Genomic DNA, 24,608 nt, shown 5'->3' with positions numbered 1-24,608 from the left:
ATCGTCATGGCACCAACAAAGAAAGAAGAGGATCCGGAAAAAGTTCTACTGCGAAGTCGCGTCAAACGCGATAATATATTAAATTCGGTTAAACATATTCACGCCACAGCATTAGAGGCACGCGCTGATATTGGAAAAATACCGTCGTTGATTATTCACGCTGAGGAACTAAATAGGTTTGTCGAACAATTTCATCACCAACAAGATATCATTATTAATGCATTAATCGATGTTGACCGTATTGCCGAGTTTGAACAGGCTGATCGTCCGTTGATTACTTCCATGGAATCCTTACGCCTTGAAATAAAAACAATTGTCGCGAGTGCCGTTCCCGTGACTACTTCCGAAAGTAAATCGTCGTCTTCGTCGTTCACCAATTCCGTGCCACAACAACAATTCGTCGCGTTACCAAAAATTAAATTACCTATGTTCGACGGCAACTTACTATCGTGGCGATCGTTTCGCGATATATATATATCACTCGTACATGATAACCAACACATAGATGACGCACAGCGTTTTCATCATCTACTGTCGTGTTTATCTGGTTCAGCGTTGGCTATTATTAAATCTATACCGTTGTCCGCGGCTAATTACCCGATCGCGTGGGACGCGTTGTCCGAGCGTTACAACAATAAACGTTTGTTAGCTTCCGCTCACATGGACAAATTATTCGCCTTTAAACCAATCGCTCATGAATCACTACCAGCTTTAGTTGAGTTCGTTAATACATTTAAGGAAAATGTATCAATAATTAAATCGCTGGGGGTCGCTGACCTTTCGAGTTTTTTGCTTTTCCATATGTGCTCTCGCGTTCTCGACCCGATCACTTTACAACTGTTCGAATCTAGTACGTCACAGTCAACTATTCCGACTTTTGACGAATTAGTAAATTTTGTGCAACATCGATGTAAGATTTTGGAAAATCTTACCAAATCTAATAAAGTCGGTCGCAACGAAAAACCGTTCGAAAAACCGGATGTTCGCGGTAAACATACCAAATCGACTAAATCAGTGTTCGCTGCTACTACGTCCGCTTCGACTAAATATAAGACTAGGAATTGTTTATATTGTGATAAGCCCGATCATAGAATATATCAATGTCCGAAACTCACCGGAATGACTGTTGATAAACGACGAGATGCTGTATTAGCTCGTAAATTGTGTTTCGCGTGTTTGAGTTCGAGTCATATGGTCAATACGTGTCCGTCAACCAAGGGTTGTTTTTCGTGCAACAGTAAGCGTCATCACACCCTACTACATCGTGAACAAAATCGAACGTCAATTGTAGATAATACGACTTCGAATAGTAACCCGGTACCCCAACCCACCACGTCGAGTGGTGACTCTAGCTCGTTTGTCGGTGCCGCCTGCGCCAATTCTACCGTCGTACTAGGTACAGCGATTGTTCACATTAAGGATGCGTGGGAACAAGTACACTGCGTACGCGCACTGCTCGATAGTGGCTCGCAGATTTCCGCCATGACTGGTGATTGTGCAGCGCGGCTTGGACTTTCGAAACGTCGTTACAAGTCTGACATCGTAGGTTTCGCACAAAGTCCTGTGTCCCACGTTCAAGGTATAACCAGCTGTCAGTTTTCCTCACACGTTAAACCAGATTATTTATTCCCGTCTGTTGACTTAATTGTTCTAAAACAAATTACCACTGCCATGCCAGCTACTCGGTTACCAGCGACCGTGCGTCAACAATATCAACACCTTCGATTCGCCGATGACAAATTCGACATCCCGTCTCGCATCGACGTTCTATTCGGTGCGGATATCCTACCAAGTCTGATCCGCCCACACGCGGGTGTGGAACATCACTCGGGTTTACCATCGGCCCTTGACACTCAGCTTGGCTGGATAATTTTCGGCTCATTTTCTACTCCGAACAAGTCACCTCCAGTCACGCTGACCACCGCGATCGCTCCGTCTTCAATCGACGATTTAATTAAAAAATTCTGGTTGATCGAAGAACCCGCCGCCCCGTCGTCGCCCACCACGGAAAACCAGTGGTGCGAAGAATATTTTATAAAGTCTACCTCGCGTGATACGACAGGTCGATTTTGTGTCGCCCTACCGTTTCGCCATTTGTTCACCGGTTCAACTCAACAGCAAGGTACATCGCGTCACGGGCTAGGTGATTCGCGTTCCATAGCAATGAAAAGATTCTATAATCTAGAAAAGCGATTGGCCAAGGATCCCGCGCTGTATGCGGCGTATCGCCAGTTCATGTCCACCTATCGTTCGCTGGGACACATGGTGCCAGCCCCGTCACCGGGCATCTATTTCATTCCACATCACGCCGTATTCAAGTCCGATGGTGATATGTCAAAAATACGAGTCGTCTTCGACGCTTCCTCAGTCTCTTCGTCTGGTCGTTCTTTGAATGATGTTTTGTGCACCGGACCTAAACTGCAAGTGGATTTGCGTGACATTCTACTGCGTTGCCGATTACACAAATACATTCTGACCGCCGATATTGTCAAGATGTACCGACAAATCCTTATTCGTTCGGAAGATCGCGTATTCCAACACATATTCTGGCGTGATTCCCCCACCGACGACCTGCAGGAATTTCAACTATGTACCATCACTTATGGCCTTAACTGTGCACCCTACCTTGCAATCCGGTGCTTACATGAACTTGATGCCCAAGATGGTCACCGATTCCCGTTGGCGAAGGGTGTTCTCACTCAGTCAGCTTATGTGGACGACATTGTTATAGGTTCAGACACCGAAGAACAATTATTACGCCGAAAGAACGATATTGTCAACTTACTTCGTGGTGGAGCTTGTGAGTTGAGCAAGTGGACGAGTAATAGTGCCCTCATTCTCGAGTCTCTCCGTCCTGAAGATCGAATAGATTCCGTATCCTTTGATCCACGAGATGAGCAGTCGGTCAAAGTCCTCGGTCTTCATTGGAACACGAATAATGACAACTTCGCCTACCATACCAGTGTTCAACAAACTTCCTCAACCAAACGCCAAGTCCTTTCAGTCATAGCACGTTTGTTTGATCCTATAGGCGCGCTGGGTCCGTTGTTACTTTGGGCAAAGTGCTTTATGCAATCACTGTGGTGCAGCAAGCTTGGGTGGGATGATCTCATTACCGACGAGTTATTATCGACATGGCGTCAATTTTGTTTGGAGCTAAATGATGTGTTTGGCCTATCAATCCCTCGTTACATTCCGGCTGTACATCAGCAAGATATTCAATTGATGGGCTTCGCGGATGCATCGACCAAAGGATACGCGGCCACCATATTCATGCGCAGTGTTGACGCCGCGGGGGACATATTAGTCAAATTTATTACATGTAAAACGAAGGTCGCCCCTATCAAAACTGCCGTCGCCAACGATTCTCCGTCTATACCACGTTTGGAACTATGCGGGGCGCTATTGCTGGCTCAAACACTCCACCATGTCCGTCAGGTTCTGTCGTCCGAGATCTCCATAACGTGTCTTCGTGCCTGGACCGATTCATCCATCGTTTTGTCATGGCTGACATCGGATCAAAAATATTTTAAGATTTTTATCACTAATCGAATCGCCAAAATCCACCAGCTTGTCCCTGCCTGCAAGTGGAGTCACGTGTCGACCGCCGAGAATCCCGCGGACCCTGCTTCCCGCGGGCTTCTACCCAGGGCTGCGATGTCATCGGATATTTATTGGAATGGCCCAGAGTTTTTGGGACGGCCGGAAGAGCAATGGCCCAAGTCCAAATTCACGCCATTGAGTCCTGACCAATTGCCCGAGACCAGGCCTAACGTCACTTCGACTCTTGTCGCCAATGTATCGTCATCTCCACTTGAGTTGTTCACTCGGTTTTCATCGCTTGCCAGAATGCAACGTGTCCTTTCGTTCGTTTTCCGTTTTGTACGTCGCTCACGCCGACAGCCCGTTTGTTCGGGGCCACCAATGTTTTTAGAATACGAAACTGCACTATCCGTTGTCGTACGCCAGACACAAAAATATTACTTTTCCGAACTTATTAACATGTTGAAGAAACAGTCTACGATATCACCTCCGTCGTTAGCTCAATTAGCGCCCTACGTCGATGAGACAGGAGTTTTGAGAGTCGGAGGCCGCCTACGTTTTTCCTTTATACACCCTGACTCGAAGCACCCGATTCTGTTGCCACGAGATTCACATCTTACGACATTGTTAATTCGTCATTATCATTTGTCGTTCCTCCATGGCGGACCGAAGCTGATATTGTCAATGTTGAACAGGAGGTTTTGGATCATGTCTGGCCGCGCCGCAGTGCGTCGTGAAATTTTTGCTTGTGTTCCGTGCACACGTCACAAGGCCATCCGTCCTCAGCCAATCATGGCCGATTTGCCGCCATACCGAGTTCGACCTCATCGACCATTTTCCCATGTTGGTATGGACTATGGAGGTCCTTTTCTTGTGAAAGAGCATAAACGTCGCAGCGCCCAATCAGTGAAAGTATATCTGGCATTATTTGTATGTATGGCTGTGAAGGCAGTTCATCTCGAAATCGTCACAGAGTTAACCACTGATGCGTTTCTCGCGGCCTTGGATCGCTTTGTCGCTAGACGTGGGATTCCTACCGATATTTATTCTGACTGCGGCACGAATTACGTGGGTGCTGCGCGTCAACTCAAACTGCTATTTCGCAACGCCAAAGAGCAGGATCGAATCTCTTCACATCTGGCGTGCACGTGGCATTTCAATCCGCCTGCCACACCGCACTTCGGCGGCATTTGGGAAGCTGGAATTAAGAGTGCCAAGGTCCATCTCAAGCATGTTATTGGTCAGCAGATATTAACTCATGAAGAATTTGTTACTTTGACTACCCGCGTCGAGGGTATCCTCAATTCTCGACCAATCACGCCGGCGTCATCTGACCCGCATGATTTAAGCGCCTTGACTCCGGGGCATTTCTTGATCGGAGAACCTATTCACGCCCTACCAGAACGTGACATCACTGACATAAAGATTAATAGGTTGAACCGATGGCAACTCATACGCCAATGCCACCAGTCTTACTGGAAGAGGTGGTCCCGTGAGTACTTGTCGTCGTTGCAAGGTCGTTCAAAATGGTACAAGTCATCTCCAAATTTGAAGGTCAACGATATGGTCATTGTTGAGGCCCCATCTCGACCACCTACCGAATGGCGGCTCGGTCGTGTCACCGAGGTCCGCCCAGGTGCCGATGATGTTGTCCGTGTCGTGTCCGTGCGCACTCGGGACGGTATCTACAAGCGCCCGGTCGTGAAACTTGTGCGTTTACCAGTCGAGCCCTAAACTTGCCCTCATCTCCCAAGGTCCTCATTATGTAAATTTTTGTAATTTTTTTTTTTTTTTTTTTGTGCAACAGTCACAGTCTGGTTCACGTTATTTATGTATTTGTCTACTGATGAGTGTCAGGTACTATGTAGATATTTTAATTGTTATTTATCATGTATTTTTGCTCCGTATTTTTTTGTAATGTGTACGATCTGACTTCAACGTCCATCTTCATGTTTGATGATCTCTTGAAAGACGCCCTGGTCTTTCAACGCGGGGAGGAAATGTTGGGTACATAATCGACATATGATATTTTTGCGCATTATATGCGTCCGCCGCCACCGATAAGCTGTGAGAGCGGACTTGGACCTCACGAAGTGGGGAACCGCGCTGTCGCATCTAGCCACCCGTCGCCGTTGCGCCGCCGCTGGCCGTTGTCGTTTTCCAGCCGTCTAGGCAGACTGCACGAGCTGCATGTTTCTCTTTGTCGCGAACCGACGCCCCGTCGTCGTAAATCACCATTGTGCGTTTTATTGTTTTTTTTCTTTTTTGTGCACCCGAGCCCTCGCGTTCACCAACACATCGCGTCCGCGATCCGTGTTTGCCGAACCCACGGCTTATTTTTTTTTCGCCTGCCCGATTTTTTTTCGCTGTGCGCCCCGGGCCGTGCACCTACACGTCCACGTGGTTTCCGTCCGTTCGCTTGACGCAGTGCGAACTCACCGAACGCGGTGCGCTCAACTAGTTTTTTTTTGTATTGTTGTGTCGTTGTGGACGACGTCCGTCCCGCAACCCGAGCCGTGCTCAGAAGTTGTTAACTTGCATTCGCGCCCACGTGTTTTCGCCCGCCGTCGTTACCGGCCGTATATACGTGGTGTCGTCGTACCTGTTCGTCACGTTCGACGTAGGTGCAAGTGCTGCACACCAGTTCAACGTCCGTTGTCACCGTCTCACCGTCGAACCGGGTCAGTTGCCGCACTCTCACCGTGGTATCATCGAACTTTCTTCGTATCAGGTCGTACACACGATTATCTTGTTTGTTATTGTTTACATTTATTACTCGCATTACGCGACCCATACGTTTTCTTTTGTATTATCATATATTGAATTATTATAGTAGTGTTTTGCCGATCGAGTTGTGATCGTGCCATGACAAATACTATTACTAACACTAGTACGTAAGATATTTGAATTGCAGAACGCCAACAATAAATATTGTTCTGTACATTGCCACACCATCAAACTCAATGTTATTAGGTATCTTATATTCATGTCCTTATAGTTATACAGTCCACTATCTCTCTCTCACTCTCTCCTCCTTACAGGGATCTCTACCGGTTTTCGACATAAGTAACTACACGCCCGACGCGTAACGTGTTGACCGCCGTCCGTGCGCGCACGTATTCGTCATCGGCTTTACAGGTGCAGCCGTCTGTCGCACACCTATCTTTTAAGACCGCTACGTTCCAAACCTGAGACCTAGACAACTAGTCCAGTTCTCCCACTGTTATGAATACATTGTAACTTCCTCTCGTTCTGTCGGAGTGTTCTCAATTGTATTACGTTGATGAGAGCCATTCTTCTATAAAAATTTGATTTGGTTTTTGAACCAACAAAATAAAAATTCCTACCAATCTTGATGAATATTATGCATTTTTCGTGTTTTTAACGAAGTTTCCACCACAAAATACCTACTTCATTGAAATTCTAAGAGTACCTTTTTGATAAAGATAAATGCATTTTACGTATATCTAGATTAGATAACGATAATCTAACTCTTTTATCTAGATAAAACTAATTTTTATTATATTTAATTAACAAAATTACTTCTGTTCTCCGTAAACATAAAATATCAAATAGTTAATAGTGTTATAATAGGTAATAGTGCATACAGATATTAAAATTATGTATACTAATTGGATAGTGTTCAGATAAAACAATTTTAGTTTAAAAATAAAATGTATCTAAATAAATAAAAGGAACACCTAAGATAACCAATAGATAAATGTCACAATATTTATCTATAGGTAAGATATCACCGAAAGAAAAACCACAATCATAATGATAAAAGTATGAGTTGAATTGACAAAATTCTTGTTAACATAGAGCCAACAAGAATTATTTATCAAACGAACAACTATATTGTTGAAACTATTTAAGTTCATGAATTAGTTAAATTAACAAAAATATTGTTACTCCAACAACTTTTTACTGTTAAATTTGAACTGCAATTTTTAACATAACGATAAATTATATAATTCTATTTTAATAGATGAGTTTTTTTTTCTAGACGATCATGATGAACATTGTCTGCGACAGAAGATATCATGTTAAGAAATCTTAAAAGTTTTTGGACATTAAAAGAAATCCAATATTGTTTGGTTGTAAAACTATATTAGTTATTCAATACACTTCGTAGGAACTGGTAAACAAAGAGTTAGACATCATCACTCGAGTACCTACTCGACACTCACTTCCGTTAATATAAGATTGAATGTCTGAAACGTCTCTTCGAAATCGCATAAACTTATGGTAGGTACCTATGTATAATATTTATATATATGTTTGCATGTAGACATTTAAATCCGAAAAGTGCACGTTACGCATAATTAATTCACTAAGTATATTATATTGGTATCTAAATAAATAAACTGATCGTTAATTACGAAATTAATTTCATCGTTTTAAACACACGCCTGCAATAACATTGATATGTTTGGTCCTGATTTTGGTGTAGTATTACTCGGAGTGTATAAGGACGCTCTGAGAGATCCATTTGCATTCACAGTACAATATAATATATTATACATGATAAATATAATTATTTTTTATTATCACTCGAAATCAGATAAGAAATTATCAATGGGAATATAATATTATAACATCATCGTGCGGGGCAACCTTCCTCGAGTTTCCTATTAAAACTGATAATAATAATTACGAACCAAAATGAAAGTAAAATAAAAAAATAAAAACATCATTTATATTATTATATTAACCACAATGCCAGTCCTATAATAGTCAAGGATATACCTATACTAAATACGCACTGCAGGAATGAATTATTATATATATAATATAGGTAACTCGTAGAGTACCTACACTACTTATTAATGTTTCTTATTCAGTCTAAAATGCTCGCAGCAAAATAACTATAAAATATTATAATGCGATTCGCATTTAATACAACGCGAAACGCGGAAAGGGTTTACGCTTAAAATAAATTCAACGTGTCCGGTGTTTTAATTTGCTCATTAATTTTGTACTCGAGTAAATTACAGTTTTTAATACTATTAACTGCAGTGGTGATCATTTTAATGCAATTCTTACTTTCTCCAAAAATGAACTGTACAATGTACACATAGGTCACGTTAATTACGTTTGTAATTTGGTCGTACATTCCAGACACACTGATATTATTATTAAGCTATGATTAATATTCATTTTGATTTAGATACTGATCTCGGCGAGAACTTTTTATGATAGGAATACCACAATAATGGGCGCACCATCATGTGTGTCAAAACACTTATAAAAACTTACAACTGCGGTCATGGTATTTCTTTTAAAATCTTTAACTAAGTGATATAATAGTATATTAAGTCATCACTATTTATAATTATATGCAGTTCATCGATTTAAAATTAAACATAACATATATTATATAGATTAAAATGACACTTTTGTTTCAACAACAATTGTAATAATACGTAGGTATATATTATAACTATTTATAACAGTATTAATAAGTTGTACTTCGTAAGATTGAAATATTAACAGAAAATAAATCACAAATATATATTTAAGGTATGCCTATTATATTATATGTATACTTAAGTACAGGAATTATAATATCGCCTTTAAAACTTAATATTGTCTCGTATTTATCTATGTAAAGTTATTTATTAGGTGGTTAACATATTCGTACAACAGACTCAGACAAAGTAGTATAGGCTATACTATAGCCGCTATAGGATTTATAAGTTCAAAATTCACAACATATATAAATTGTTGTTACTTAGTTATATATTATAATGGGTAGGTACAATGCGCGTTTGTATGCACTACATGAAAGTTTAAGCGCATATAACCTTTAGTAGGCGGTGGGTAGTTCATATTCCATGATAATAATAATTATATGACTATAAAATGATTTATTGCATGAATAATTTAAACTTGATATTATAAATATTACAAAAATTTGTATCTTTTTAAATTAAAAATAAAGCGTATTTTTTATGTGCGTATATTGTTTAAAAATGTATAGGTAGTTTTCACCGTTTAATTTAATTGTTTTCGTTATTAAAACAATGCATTACCTAGGTAATAAGATCAAATGAATAATTGGTTTTTCTTTAAAAAGGAAGGTAGCTTGATCGATTTTATTTTAAAAATGTTGATCATAATTTATTATTAATCTTAATCTCCAAGTCGAAAGTTATAATATGTTACATTATTTAAAAACAAATTAAATCACATAAATTCGATACATTTTAATTAAAATATAATATATAAAATACATGTAGCATATTATTATACTCGATTATAGGGTCGTTTCAAATAAAAAGAAGACATTTCTACAAATTAATGTCCAGTGATAGACAACCTATATGTATTATATCTGTTTACAGTTTACATAATTTAGAGGTTTACGAAAATTCTCGTTGATAAACATTCATATAAAAAAGTACTTCTATAGTCAGCCTATGTATAGGTACATTAACAAAAATTAAACCGATGTTCACCATAAATTATAATATGAAAACAATAAAATAATATATTTTATAATATTATTATTATTTTAATCATGTATAATATAGGTGGCCGATTTATCAATAATCAATCGTCCGGTTAATTTTGAATCAATTTGAGTATAGTAAAGTTGTTGGATACACACAATTTCCATACCTGTAATGATGAGTATATAACTATATATAGCTACTTTTATTTTAATGTATATTGATATTATAATAATATGTAGGTACCCATTGAAAATCTACAGATATCACTGAAACCGGTTTTAAACTTGTAGGTATAGCTGTAAAGTTGTATTTTTTTTTTTTTAAAAGCTGCATAATCTAAATGTATCAAATTCTATGTTGTTCCTTATATGTTATAATTGACTTTAACCGATTATGCGGCGGAATACAAATTACAATAATGATAAAAGCGGATGCGAATGTCACGTTACTCTATATTATATCTGTGGACTGTATTATATCATGGGTGTATGTAAAACTGTGAGGTCATTGTTTATAACCAATTTTATTTATACTGAATGCAGGTTGAATAGTCTGGGTGACATCATTGTCTTAAACTCTTATATATAATACATAAGTAGTATAAGTAGTAAGTACCCACTGCAGCTGAATATCAGTTATACTTATATAATTGGTTGCAGGCTACATTGTTATTTATATTTCAACTGGATGGTTCTATCTTACCGTGCAAAATACAAATTGTTAATAAAGTTATATTTTAATTTTTAACACATATAAAACACACATATTAAACTGTTCGGTTAGGATGTCTGCAGGAATGTAAAATATTGTACTACAAAAAATATACTTGGCTCGTAATGTTTCAAGCAAGTCGCCAGATATATTATATTGCGTGTTGATTTGAGTTTCTCGATATTCAAATATAATATAATTATTGATTTATCTACTCGAACCGACAACAGCATTCAACACCTTAAATCATCGAAATTTTTATCGCTGTAGTCATACCTATATAATATTATGGAAGGCGTATCACTGGCACGATGACTGTCACGAACCTCCTCCACCTAAAATAACATAATATTACACTGTAATAATATTACACATTAAAATAATATGTCGTATAACTATAATATATAGTACTCTGGCTATGTCAGGTTAGCCCATGCAGGTATTTGCATAGGTATCATAATTAGTTATTAGATGGGTTATGAGTTAGATTCCATTAGAAACTGCCGTAATCCCTACTAGGCGACAATAAATACATTAGCGTTTTTTTTATTTTTTTGTAATTATATTTCGCTGTACATAAAATGCCACGAATAAACAGAAAAAAAAGTGAGCTCCGTCTTTAATATATATATATTATATAGGTTAAGTAGTAATAGTAATATGTCCACATTTATATATTACTGCAGCTACTGTCTAATGTCTATATTATTACAAGTTTCTAGATCGCCATCATCCGTTCTGTAATAAAAACCTCGGGTATTATTCATAAATCATAATACCATAATATATATATTTCGTAATAAAAGTTGACCATACTACCTATATGTGTGTATAATATACTTTTTACGTTTCTCAGCTTACCCGTTTGAAATCTGATGTTGGCTGCATTCATACGATACCTAAACGCAGTATTTTTTTACAATAAAAATCTACTCTTGTCCATGAGAACATATTTTTGTATACGATATCTTCTGAGTACCGACAGTAGGTAGGTAGGTAGGTAGGTAATAACAATAATAATAAATCGCAATTCCGCAGTAAACTATATATATATATATATATATATATATCGATCGAGACAGTACGAAATCGAATTGAAGGTGTAATGAATAATGTTATTATGTCACGACGCATATAGGTTAAGATTATCTAGCACGCACTTCAGATGTATTCATATTTCCTATCTAACTGCGAGAAGTAATATTTTAAAATTATTGTCATTATACATCGTTCCAAAATCTTAATATGTTTAACAGTGCAGTATTTACGGCATATATATGTTTACTTTTTTTAGTGCGGCATGTAAACCATGATAACTGGATTATCTGCATTGGAATTGGCAATAACAGAGCTATAAAAAAAACCGCGTTATCGGTCCGTAAGTCCTTGGTATTCAAACCAACGCCCACTCTTTACTCGGGATTTCATTATAATTTATAATATTATAATATGTACGCTTTAACTGCACCGATGTTATTAAAGGGTACCTATATAAAAATAATTTTGCAACAAAAATAAATAACGTACCATTTAAAATTAAACATTGTTTACCGTTATTATCATTTTATGTATAAATTCAGTACCTACAAAAAGTGTTTAATTATTTTTATCCACGTATATAAAATTTTGAATAAATTTAGTATTTAAAAAAAAACAACAGAACTATTGTAATTTCCTTTATTTATTTCAGATTTCTTTGTAAACAATAAACATAGTAAAATATTAACTATTAAGTTTTGTTGTATTTTAAACACTACTTGTGTTTATGATAGAGACCTCTCCAAAATGTAGGTGTTATTATGTATTAAATAATTAATTAAACCATTTTTTTAAATTCATTATCATTTATATCTTCAATAATCGATCGTAAATATACCTTGGATAGACATACCATAATAGTACTATTAATACTAATAATATACTAAAAACTTAAGGGGACTGCAGTCACTATATAAAAAAAAAGATAGTACTTAGTACTTAGAGATATCGACTCACAAAACTGTACAGAACATTGTTTGGAGTGTTTGGACAGATTTTAATTTTGATCCATTAACAAGTTTACAACGTTTTAATCAAAATGATTTTTAAGACATATTTTTTTCAATCGGAAACATCAATGAACAAAAAAATTGTATTCTTTATATTTGATTGCTTACATATTTAAACATAAACATTTTTTGGAACATTGAAAAACGCTTCGATTAAAACGTTAGTAACTATATTTTTTTTTTTTTTTTTTTATTGATCAAAATACATCGACAACTAGGCCATTAGTAATAGAAATTTTTTTTAGGTTACATTTTTAGTATTTTAAGTATTTAAATTTTCTTTAGTAACTATTGGTAACGAATAAAAATATGTTTTCAAAATTAAAATCCATCCAATCATAATACCACAATATCATAATGTGTCCTTACTGTTATATTTTATAATATCGTTTTGATTGACTTGAAAATATAGTGATAATAGTAGTACAATATAACTCATTGACATTTGCCAGTGTCTGCCTGCATGATCAAAATCCATTCATATGAGCGATAAAATTTCTCGATCATACACGCACAGACACTTATGTTAATTTAGGTACCTATTGGCTATTTGGTCACATACTTAGGTCCATTTAGGTACCTATTTTCCACACATTAACGTCATCGAAAAATAATGATCCTATAAATTTACCTCTATTTTTATTCTAAAATCAAGGTCACCAGCCGACTTCTTCATATTTACACTTTTATATACAAAAAAAAAATAATAATAATAATAACAATAATGTCACTGATTGTCTGTAGATTGTTATTTTATAATACACATCGTGCGTGAATGTGTGTGATTGCATTTTTGTGCAAACCGTAAGTAGTCGACCACGTATACCATGAATGTTCTCAAATGCAAATGTGGTTTTATTTCAAACCGTCGTCAATATAATATAATATATACGCCTCCCGCATTCTACGCGTATTTCAGATACCGGTCCTGCGCGTTAGATGTTGGTATTTTGTCTGACAACAATCCCGTATATATCTATAAAAAAAAATGCATTTATCAACGACGGATGTTTCACTTATAATATTCCACAACTTCAAACACAAATAATTGTGTCATGTGAACTCTCAGATCGATATATTCAGCAGAAATTGGCGTTTGGTGATCCCACGGTTCACGAGATAAGACAAGTTAATGAGTAATATGCTATATATATATGTTATAATATGCACAATATAGATCTATTGAGTTAAACATAATTATGATTAATGTGCATTAAATGTGTAAATAGTAAATAGCTCAATAACGGACCATTATGTCATTGAGATTATACTTTGTCAATGGATATATATATATATATTTATTATTCAACTATTGTGCATATTTTTTTGTAAACGATTGTCCTCAGGTATTTCATAATATTATTATAACGATTGTCAATAGAACGAGTCTCAACACCACGTTATATTATATTGATTTTAAGTTTATGTAAAGTATATGCATAATATAATTTACACTTCGAACAAAGTTAATTTTAATTTACAATTATAATATTATTTATTTTTATATTTTTATATTTCAAAATCAAATTTATACTTTTAAAAAAGTTCATTTTTATTTTACAAACATCAAGGTCCTTTGTTTTGTACAAAATATAGAATACAGTTTAATACTCATAGTTCGTATTTGTACTATTTATTTTTTGGTTAAAACTATAAGTTATAGTTTACATTATAGTCTATAACATGGTAATATGGTATATTGTTAAGTATCTGGTACATTTTGTTGCCATTTATAGATTACGCATAGACGCATAGTGTATATAAAATATAGTCATATAGATATCAGATTTTCATTCATAAACTTACTGTTCTCTAATGTTTTTAGTATTATATAGGTCCATGATGATAACAAGCTATTTTTCACTGAAATAGAACAACGTGATCGTAATAATAATATATAGAATAACTGGTAAATTATGTTTTAGTCGATTCATGAAATAGGTAATACATACTTTGTACTCGCATATTGCCGTTCCTATTCCATGAATATGTTCAATACGTGAGTCATAAACATTTTAACGTGTTTTGTTTAGTCCATACTTTAACTAAATAATTGTTTTTTTTTTTTTTTTTTTTTTTTTTTAATCTACATATTATATAATATATATTATGTAGGAACTTAATAATAACAAGTATAAAATAATTAATTATTTTAATAGTGTAGTATTATCAAAACAAAAATATTATAGTTTGATTGATCATAAATTATTTGGATGAATCTAAAATTTACTGTTTTTCTATCCGAAATAAATTACAACGTAATAAAACGCTAGACGGTAATAAGCTAGGTTAGGTAATAACTAGTAATATCATTAAAAAATTTATAATATGTAATTATATTTTTAAAACATTCATGTAATGATGTCTTATTAATTATTATTTTATAATATAATATTATTGTAATTAAGTATGTACTGCAAATTAATTTAAAATTTAAATAAATGAAAGATGAAGATAAGAACTGGTTTCAAATCACAATAATAACAATTATAAAATTGATCAGTTACATTAAAGTAAATCCCAATTATATAAAATATATTATTATTATTGAAAATATAATGTTAAAAATTAATAAGTTTTTAAAGATAATTTATTTTTATTTTTAATAACGTTATAATTAAGTAATACATCTTATTATTACTTTCAAAAAAATTATTGTTTCAATGAAGAACAGCAAATAGAGATTTGTATTCATTGAATGAAATCATGACTAGCTAGATGGTTTCAAAACGTTATAACGGAAATAAATGAAAAAAAAAAACGAAAAAGGAAAATTATTGATTACAAAATACCTACCTAATATAATATAATATAACATCATTAAAGATTAACAATAAACGTACATAAAATGTTAAAATGTAAAACAAATGCAGATAACGAGTTATTAACATTCAATACGTTTGTTAAAAACTCTAAGATGATTGAAAACAATAACCTAATCTGAGTAACACATTTCATAATTCTCATGTCACCAATGCCAATATAAATAATTATGCCACAAATAAAAGTAGAATTTATTGAAAAAATGTTAAATTCCCTATTTATTTGTTTAATTATAAAATTAAAAAAAAAAAAACAAAAAAAAAAATAAAAATAATGTTTAAAAAACTTAAAAACGTTAAACGCAAAAAATTAAATAACTTGTCAAATTGCAATAACTTTACACATTAAAATTTTACAAAGTTTAAAGACCCAAAAATCTAAAATCAATATTTTTTTTTTAAATCAGCCTTGATTGTAAGTGTAACGTACACTAGATAAATTTATATTTTTTTGTCGTTGAATATATTATTCCATTGGTAACGTTAAAATTTCTTTTAAAAATATTTATTGTGCAGTTAAAACCTAAATTATTACCAGCAATGATAGCAATAATCTATTTGTGCTTTATGACTGTTTTTGTGGGGTAAGCATTTATTTTCTTTCATAATGCCACACCAATACTATTTTCATGTTAAATATGCTTAAAATAAACCATAGCTGATATTAAATACTAAAAATAGTAGGTATAGAGTATCAGTATATTACGCACAGGCTCATTTCATTCATTATGCATATTGACTACAGAGGAATTCAAGTTCTATATTATGAGAAAAGTATAAACCAAACGTGTTCGAATGTTTAGAAAATTAAAACATTAAATATTAAAAAAGAAAATTAAAAATTTTTGTTATGATATGATCAATGTTGTATGAATCCTAATCAGCTATAGTTTGATTTTATCGGAAAATATGTCGAACGTGATGGTGCAATTATTACAAGTAAATATAGTCAAAATATACCTTTTCTGTGATATAAATTTAAGTGTTTCTTATTTTTTAGGTATAAAACCTTATGTTAGTTGAGACTGTTGAAAGCATCAGTATGGAATACAATCTGGAAAAACTTAGAAAGAAAATCCAAGATGCACTTACACCTGTTTTGGTATTTATAATTGGGACTCAACTATTATAGTATTTAAGGAGTGGTTTAAGATGGTCGTCGTGACGTCGTTGGTTAGGTAGAGTTTAAAAGAAAGGTAATAATTACTATAATAGGCAATGATGTATGTTACAGTATATTATTGTGGCCCACTAAACTTCCCTTAAATAAGATATAACTATTTAAGAATGTGTTCGCGTGCTCAATATGAAGCATATAGATTTTATACTCGAAAAATGATTGATTGAATGAAAATTGATTTTGGTGTTGGCATAGGTACGATTGTTCGTAATACCCAACTAAATTCAATTTAAATTTTAAGTATATTCTATTCTCGTTTTATTTTGATGTGTCAATCTTCAACTCGTTATTAAATATTTTTTTCAACTGATCAAGCTTATAGGTTATAGCATGTTATAGTACTATGTTGGTGGTGTACCTATGCTAGTATTTATTTAAGTTGGATGTAGTAAGATTTAGATAATCAAATATGATTGAGATTAATTTTCTCTCTTCTGCACTAGACAGCCGCAAGTTAGAAATATCTAATTACATTATAATAATATTATGTTATATCATCACATGAACACATAACAAAATATATATACGTATAGAACCTACAAATAGTTGACTAAAAAAAATATTAATAATAACAATTATAATTATTAATTTTAACTTATTTTCAATGTAGGTTTAAGTTTAATGGAATATCTTAGGAGTGATCTTCGGTTAAAATTATATAAGAAAAAGTATTAAATTTAGGATTATATTCGATAATCATATATGTTAATATTTAAGAAAATATACATAAATATAGATTTAGTGTATGATAAATTTAACTAATGTAATATATTATTATGTTTTAGAACTATTAATTTATCTGATATAAGTGAAGTTGCGATGGCTTCGTTGAGTCTAGAAACCATATGTTATTATCTAATTATATGAATGAAACGCCGACCTTTTGCCCCTGTAATCGATTTATTGGGTGTGAATCAAATTATCACAATAATTTGTCTATTTTTCCTTTACAGTGATTCATAAAACTTTGGATGGTGGATTATAGTTAAACACACAAAATAAATGTACGACTATACGGCTATATATGGCTATATTATGATAAAAATTGTGTTTAAAATGTTTAAATGTAAGGTGCCACGGTAATAATGATATTTATTATTATTTTCAGGATAATGACGTGGAACGTTATGAACAGTATAGCTAAACAGTACATTTTTATGTTAAATTTTAATAAAATATTTAAGTGTCAAAATTTAAATACTTTTATTATTATCGAACGAGTACGTATAATCAATAAAATAGTTTAAGTACATTTTTCGGTATCAAATAAATATAATTTTATCGAATACCTATAATTTTTTTGTTGATTTAACTTAATTTTTATATTATATAATATAGGTCACTGATCAGCACGTGTTTTTTTTGTCCAGAGTAACATCATAATATCTAAATAGTTTTTTTTATTTTTTTGTTAATCAATATAGGTTTTTGAATACTGAATTTTATTCATCTATCAACCGTTAAATTTTTACTGCGATAATTTTAAATATTTATAAGAAAAAAAAGTTAGCTTTCATTATAGGTACAATAATTCATCGTTTTCAGTCTGACTTATATATGCAAGGCACATGTGCTGCAGCCTGCAGTCATCGTCACTATAGTGACAACACGGAATTCTATCCATAACCTAGTCTGTGCTATAACAAAGTATATAATTATAACTTATGCTTTAAGCGTTAATTATTATTTTAATAATATTATATATATACAGGTTAACTTTACTGAAATATTGTATTTGGAAGCAAATAACAAACAAAATTCTATTATACACAGTTTTCTCTCTAAACATAGTTGTAATATCATTTAAAATAGACACGACCAAACAATATTATGATTCGACAACGCAAACTTTTTTGGTATTTGAAAGTATTTTTTTTAAATACTCGTATTTGAATATGGGATATTTAAAAACGATTTTAAGTATTATCCATATATTTTAGGTACCTATGTGTACGTCTTGTGTATGCTTAAATACATTTGTTTATTCACATAACGTTTATTGCTTTATTGACTATATTTTGTTGTATAGGTATAGTAGTACAACACCTTAAACTTAAGTAAATATAATAAACGCATTTGTTTTACGAAGTTTCCACAGAGCCTCAACGTAACCCTTTAACATTCCCAAGGTTAGGTTAGGTTGTTCCGATTTCAAAGGTGAATATGACAAAATATAATACATTTCAAAACCGTTTGTTCAAATCTACAGATTTGACAATCGATCATTACGTCAATTGATTTAAATAACTCGTCTTTAGACATAATTTATTAATAGGTATGTATTTACACATTACACCGCGTAACACATATCGGACCAGCGCATAGACGCAATTATTACAACCACATTTTATGGTTGTGGAGGGGGCTGTAGCTATTATACCTTTTTACTTATTAATCTGTGAGATTTTCTCTACACCCTTCTGTCACAGAATAACATGGAAAGGGCGGCCCCCTTTTCGGCCAAAATGTACCCTTTCCTTTTCGGCCAAAACTTACCGTTTACTTTTCGGCCACTGTTCCTTTTCGGCCAGCACAATTTTCTTTAAAATTTACAATTTTAACAATTGAACAAATTATTACATTTGTTAAATAAAAATTCATTTTTGTGCATATTTAATTATTATTATGTTTTTATTCGACTGATGTATTATATTATAACATTTTATTCAATTTATTTATTTTATTATTTTTCACAAAGTATTAGATGCTTATTTAATTATTATTATATTTTTATTCGACTGATGTATTATATTATTATAAAATTTTATTTTATTATTTTTTCACAAAGAATTATGTAATATTTTTTTTAAAAAAATCACATTTTTTGATACAATCATAACTCATAAGTTGTTAAAATTGTAAATTTTAAAGAAAACTGTGCTGGCCGAAAATTAAACGTTAAGTTTTGGCCGAAAAGTGACAGTGGCCGAAAAGAGTAGGGTAAGTGTTGGCCGAAAAGTGACACTGGCCGAAAACGGAAGGGTACATTTTGGCCGAAAACGGTGACGCCCCATGGAAACAACACTCTGCCAATATCCGATTCCTGAAGGTGATTGGTGTTCATGTTACTATAACCGATTAGGTACCTGAAGTTTGCGTATGTTGTTACGAACGATTTTTTTTTTTATACAGAACGATGTCGAAATTTATGAATAGTTAATTAAACTAATTCCTACTAATGTATAATATGAAGACTATTACATATAAAATTGATTTAAAGACTTAGCAACCTTATATAAAACACAAAATAGAAAGCAGGGGGTCTGCAGCCCACTACGCCCCCCCCCTTACCTACGCCGCCAAGTGGAAGTACCTATAGTTTAGATACTGTATTTAAAACTTCACGACAGTCTTGAGTTTTACTCATTATACTATTTTAGCGCGAAAAGGGAGGCAAAAATGAGCACGTGCCTAGGTCGTATAAATGTATAATAAGCATCACACATCTAATTGTTACCCAGTAAAAAAAGTATATATAATATTATGAGTTGATATGAAATATTTTTAATTCATCGCGGATCGATGTAATAGATTTATCGCGATAACGATAATAATAATAATATATTGTGATTGATGTTACCATAGACATCGATGTTGGTAATAATAATATGGGTAAAACGCGGTAGACTGCACGTCAAATCGTGGCACCTTCTACAGCGATGGAGCCGAAGATCGCGCCAATTTTTCTTGGCCTCTACGCCACCACAGATACCGCTGTTGTGGTATAAGAGTGGGGATATCACCGGTGAGCGTTGTGCGCGCGTTTCTATACAAACGCACACACATAGATACTGGCGACCGCGACCACGAGACTGGTTTCCCACTTGCCCGGCTCTTGGTATACCGAACGCCCGTCAGTTGTCCGTCGTGCGTGCGGCACGAAGTGTAATACGGAACGTATAGTAATTAGTAATCATATTTTATTTTACATAAATAATATTTGGGTTTACGATTATAATATTGCTCAATAAACCGTTCGCTGCGTTTGACACTGTTGTCGTTGTGTAATGTGTATATTATAATTTTAATTTTTCTATAAACCAATGTTTTTCCTCGCGTGTGACGTGCGAAACTTACGTATGTAGCAGATTTCCGCTCGACTCGTCTGCCCATGTATACATAACGTCGTCATGATATATCTACGAACAACACGTCGTCGGACGATTCGATAACGGTAAGTCGACAATTTATAATATAAAATTATCAGCTAGGTATTCAGAAGGAATATTGTCAACCCTTTTTTTCGTCAACCGTCGTACGGATTGGCCCGCATAGTTTACTTTCGTGACTCTTCAAGAAAATATAAAATAATGTCAGGTCCTTCTATAATCTATATAGACGACCCGCAGCATCGTCCGAATTCAATTTAGAATAATTTAAAATAAAAATATAATTTTGTGAATCATGTACCTACGACATTAAATAGGTATATGTTTGTAATAGACAGCTGTGATGCGTGTTTGGGGTTAAAATAATTTAAAATTGTAAGTCACGGTTCAACTATATAAAATAGCACTTGGTACGTATCATGATTATTAGCGTCGTAATATCGTATGGAATATAATATAAATATCGGTGTAACATACTAGTAGTTTGGTGCATGGACAGTATATAATATAATATAATATATACATTGTAATTTGAAAAAAAAATACAATTTATAATCTGCCGATGCCCGCATATGTATGTACTATTTTATTTTATTTTATTTATTTTTTTTTTTTTTATTGCGATTATACCCAATGTCCTCGGATATAATATAATAGAATGGATTATTTGACATGGCCTGAGTGTGCATGCCGCACATCACGTTCCCTCTTCACCCCCTCTTAACAATGGGTAGATAATTTTCTTCTACCACACGTTTTATAATATGTTACATCCGAGTACAGAGATACGTAGGTACTTCAGTATTACAAACTGTTTTTTATTGATATTATACATTTTTATTATCTTTTTTTTTTAAATTGTTATAATAAGAAGAAAAAATTTAAATCTTAGTCGTCAAAAAAATAAAACGAAATCCGTCCGTAATAATAATATTGTATTAATAATACACTTTCAAGTTATTATTCACCGAGTTCAGTGTTTAGTGTTTACTAACTAATAGCACTGAGTATATACATATATTATTTTATTTTACGTCATGGTTTTTTGAAGATGTTAACAAACTGTATTATAAGGTTTATAATTAATGAATGAGATTTGTCCTGAACATACTCAAGTCATTTGCATAATAAATCATTTTGTTGTTTGGTTTCAATGTATTTTTCAGAAATGCATTCTTTGAGAAAATATAAAATAAATACAGTTTATTTATTTTATGAAATTAAATTATAAATGAAGTTGTTGCACATAACTACATAAGACATTTAATAATTAATACTAAATAGTTCAATGAGGAGTCTCTTAATACTATAATCATTTATTCAAACACATATTTTAAAGTTCGATATTCGTTTTTTAATCCAACGATTCGTGCAGTTTTTAATTTATATATAAAAAAGTTTAACAGAATCTGCCTTTTTTTTATTAGAATAGATAAATTTGTTTAATGTTGTACATTTTGAATATGATATATTTGCAATTATATAAATCTTTCAAATTGTGAGACAGAATTGGTGGGGATGAGTGAACACAAAATAACTCACTATTTTAGAGTTTATTTTGTGTATTTCAATCTTTGGCTTTTTTTTTGTTTATTTTAAAAAATATTTACCTGAGTTGAAAATTATTAGCTCAAAACGTAGATAAATACGACAGAGTCGATATAATACCGTGACCAGAACAAAAGTTGTTTACGAATGACCAAAAATTAAGTTAAATATTTACCAACATTTTTGAAAGGGTAAAAAAATAAAATAGTATTGTACCTGGTAATACTCTAAATCCTTCCCTATATCCGTGGGATATATTTTTATTTACCCGCGCGATACGTCACTAAGCATAATAATACCTATATAGTATGTGTATGTTATACAATTTCACCCCTGCAGTGGTCCAATCACAACAGTGACCTAACCGACATGTGACTGTTTCTTTTCTTCTCTCCTCTGGTGGTAATGTTTTGGCGTCTCTCTTTGTTCTCATTCAAATATACCCAACACATGGCCCATATTATGTATAATGTCTTCTCTTGTCCAATGCCCGCCATGTCCCATCCAAATTTTCCCCAGATTATCTTCAGTCTCCTTGAACAAAATAAATCATGTAGTAGGTACCGCTGTGGTAGTTTTATTACTGAGAGTTTCAAGCTGGGTTGTGTTTGTATTTTGAGTCCTTAGAAAATTTAAAATATTGCAACCTTTTATGTTTGTTCTTTATGATATTATAGTTTGAGAATAAATATATGTAAAAAAAAAACAAAAATAAGTACTTGCAGATTGTATTTGTATTATATGTAAGTATTCCAAGATGTATACTGAAATTTGTATAATACCTACCTATTTAATTAAATATAGATATTATTAATTTAATCGTTTATAATTCTAAATTCTAATAATTGACGTAGGTACTATGTTTATTGATGTACGTCCTGACGGTAAAAATTGTATACAAAAAATTGTTTGGACAATATTATGTTTATTTAAGTGCAACATAAAAAAAATAACAATCTAGTCGACATTTTATATTTTTACGACTATCTCTTTTTATTTCGTAGAAAATTTTTTAGGTCACCAAATTTTAGTTGTATTATAGGCTGTAGGTAACGTTTTATTGATTTTTTTTTTAAATTCAAAATTAGATATTTATAATAACTGCCTACAAAACCTAAAGAAATTTATAAAACGATTAATTAAAAATATATAATATATTGTACTGTATAATACTGTATAATACTGTGTAATACATTGATTTAATATGTTAATATTTAGGTATTTAACTTAGCCTTTAAAACTTATACGATAATATTTAAAGACTGTATGTATCCACCTAAATACCACAAAAAAAAAAAAAAATGAACTAAATGGACATATATTTATGCAATGTGCTGTCTTTGTCTAACATCATAGATGCATGTTGCAAAACTGCAAAATCTCCTTTAATATTTTTATTTTAATGTCTGTGATAGTCAGAATAGATGCCTTTCTTTTTCTTGAAGTTTATCTACTTTTATGGATGTATTTATGCTTTTTTAATATACCTATAATACATCTAAGCCAACCACTAAGCATTCAGTAAACGTATATAATAGTGCTCTTATAGATTGTATATTTATAAGATATAAAAATTAAAAATATTTTGTACCATCAATATTGAAAAAAGTTGTAGATATATGCCAACACGAAAATCTGAATCACATAGTCTTATATACACCATCTCGATATTTTATTTTAGTGTACTCAGTGTACTCAGCGTACTCCTAGATACTTCCTTGAGACCTATATACATAGCCGGGAGATATATAATATATTATATCTACAACCTGGTTTTTTAGAAATAGCAAACTTTGAACTAAATTATTGGGTGTGGATTTTTGATGAATAATAATAATCAACATAATATTAAAAAAAAATTATTTTTAATTTCATCTTCAAAATTTATTTAAGACTTTTCTATTATATCACTGGTATTTTTTCTTTACGTTGATTGGACCGAAAATAACTCGTAAAATAAGTAACTGCAGCGCAGTACCTATACTCACAATCCATACGTCTTGATTTCCGGTAACTAAATAGTGGTGCTATTTTGAGTGCTATATTATGAACACTCTTAAATACTTTTACCAACAAAAGGCTTTATAGAAAAAAATATGTAGGTTCAACGTAAAACCAATGTATTCCTTACATTAGCATCACTGAGAGTCTTCTATAGTACCTACTAATACAATACTATAGGTTTGCAC

The 24,608-nt window shown here is 32.7% G+C and overlaps 2 protein-coding genes across 4 annotated transcripts in view; both read left to right on the top strand.

The window, feature by feature from the left end:
- The first annotated feature begins 6 nt into the window (after positions 1-6).
- LOC107172792 (uncharacterized) lies at positions 7-5,277 on the top strand. The gene has a single exon (XM_015523089.2). The coding sequence runs from the start codon at positions 7-9 to the stop codon at positions 5,275-5,277; it is 5,271 nt and encodes a 1,756-aa protein (XP_015378575.2).
- A 15,297-nt stretch (positions 5,278-20,574) lies between these two features.
- Positions 20,575-24,608, top strand: part of cv-c (RhoGTPase activating protein) — a 119,365-nt gene continuing 115,331 nt past the window's right edge. For all 3 annotated transcript variants that reach the window (XM_089227669.1, XM_089227670.1, XM_089227668.1), the window contains exon 1: positions 20,575-20,936. The gene's annotated coding sequence lies outside the window, so the exon portion shown is untranslated. The remainder of the gene's footprint in view (positions 20,937-24,608) is intronic.

This window comes from Diuraphis noxia, unplaced genomic scaffold (genome assembly GCF_037042655.1).
Source record: "Diuraphis noxia isolate RWA-SAM2 unplaced genomic scaffold, SU_Dnox_SAM2 contig0004, whole genome shotgun sequence".
Classification (NCBI taxonomy): domain Eukaryota; kingdom Metazoa; phylum Arthropoda; class Insecta; order Hemiptera; family Aphididae; genus Diuraphis; species Diuraphis noxia.
Note: the sequence above shows the minus strand (reverse complement) of the source record. Positions and strands in the feature narration are given on the sequence as shown.

What these genes read in the sequence shown, in the direction of transcription:
- LOC107172792 (XM_015523089.2), top strand. Translation starts at nt 7, where the DNA reads ATGGCACCAACAAAGAAAGAAGAGGATCCGGAAAAAGTTCTACTGCGA.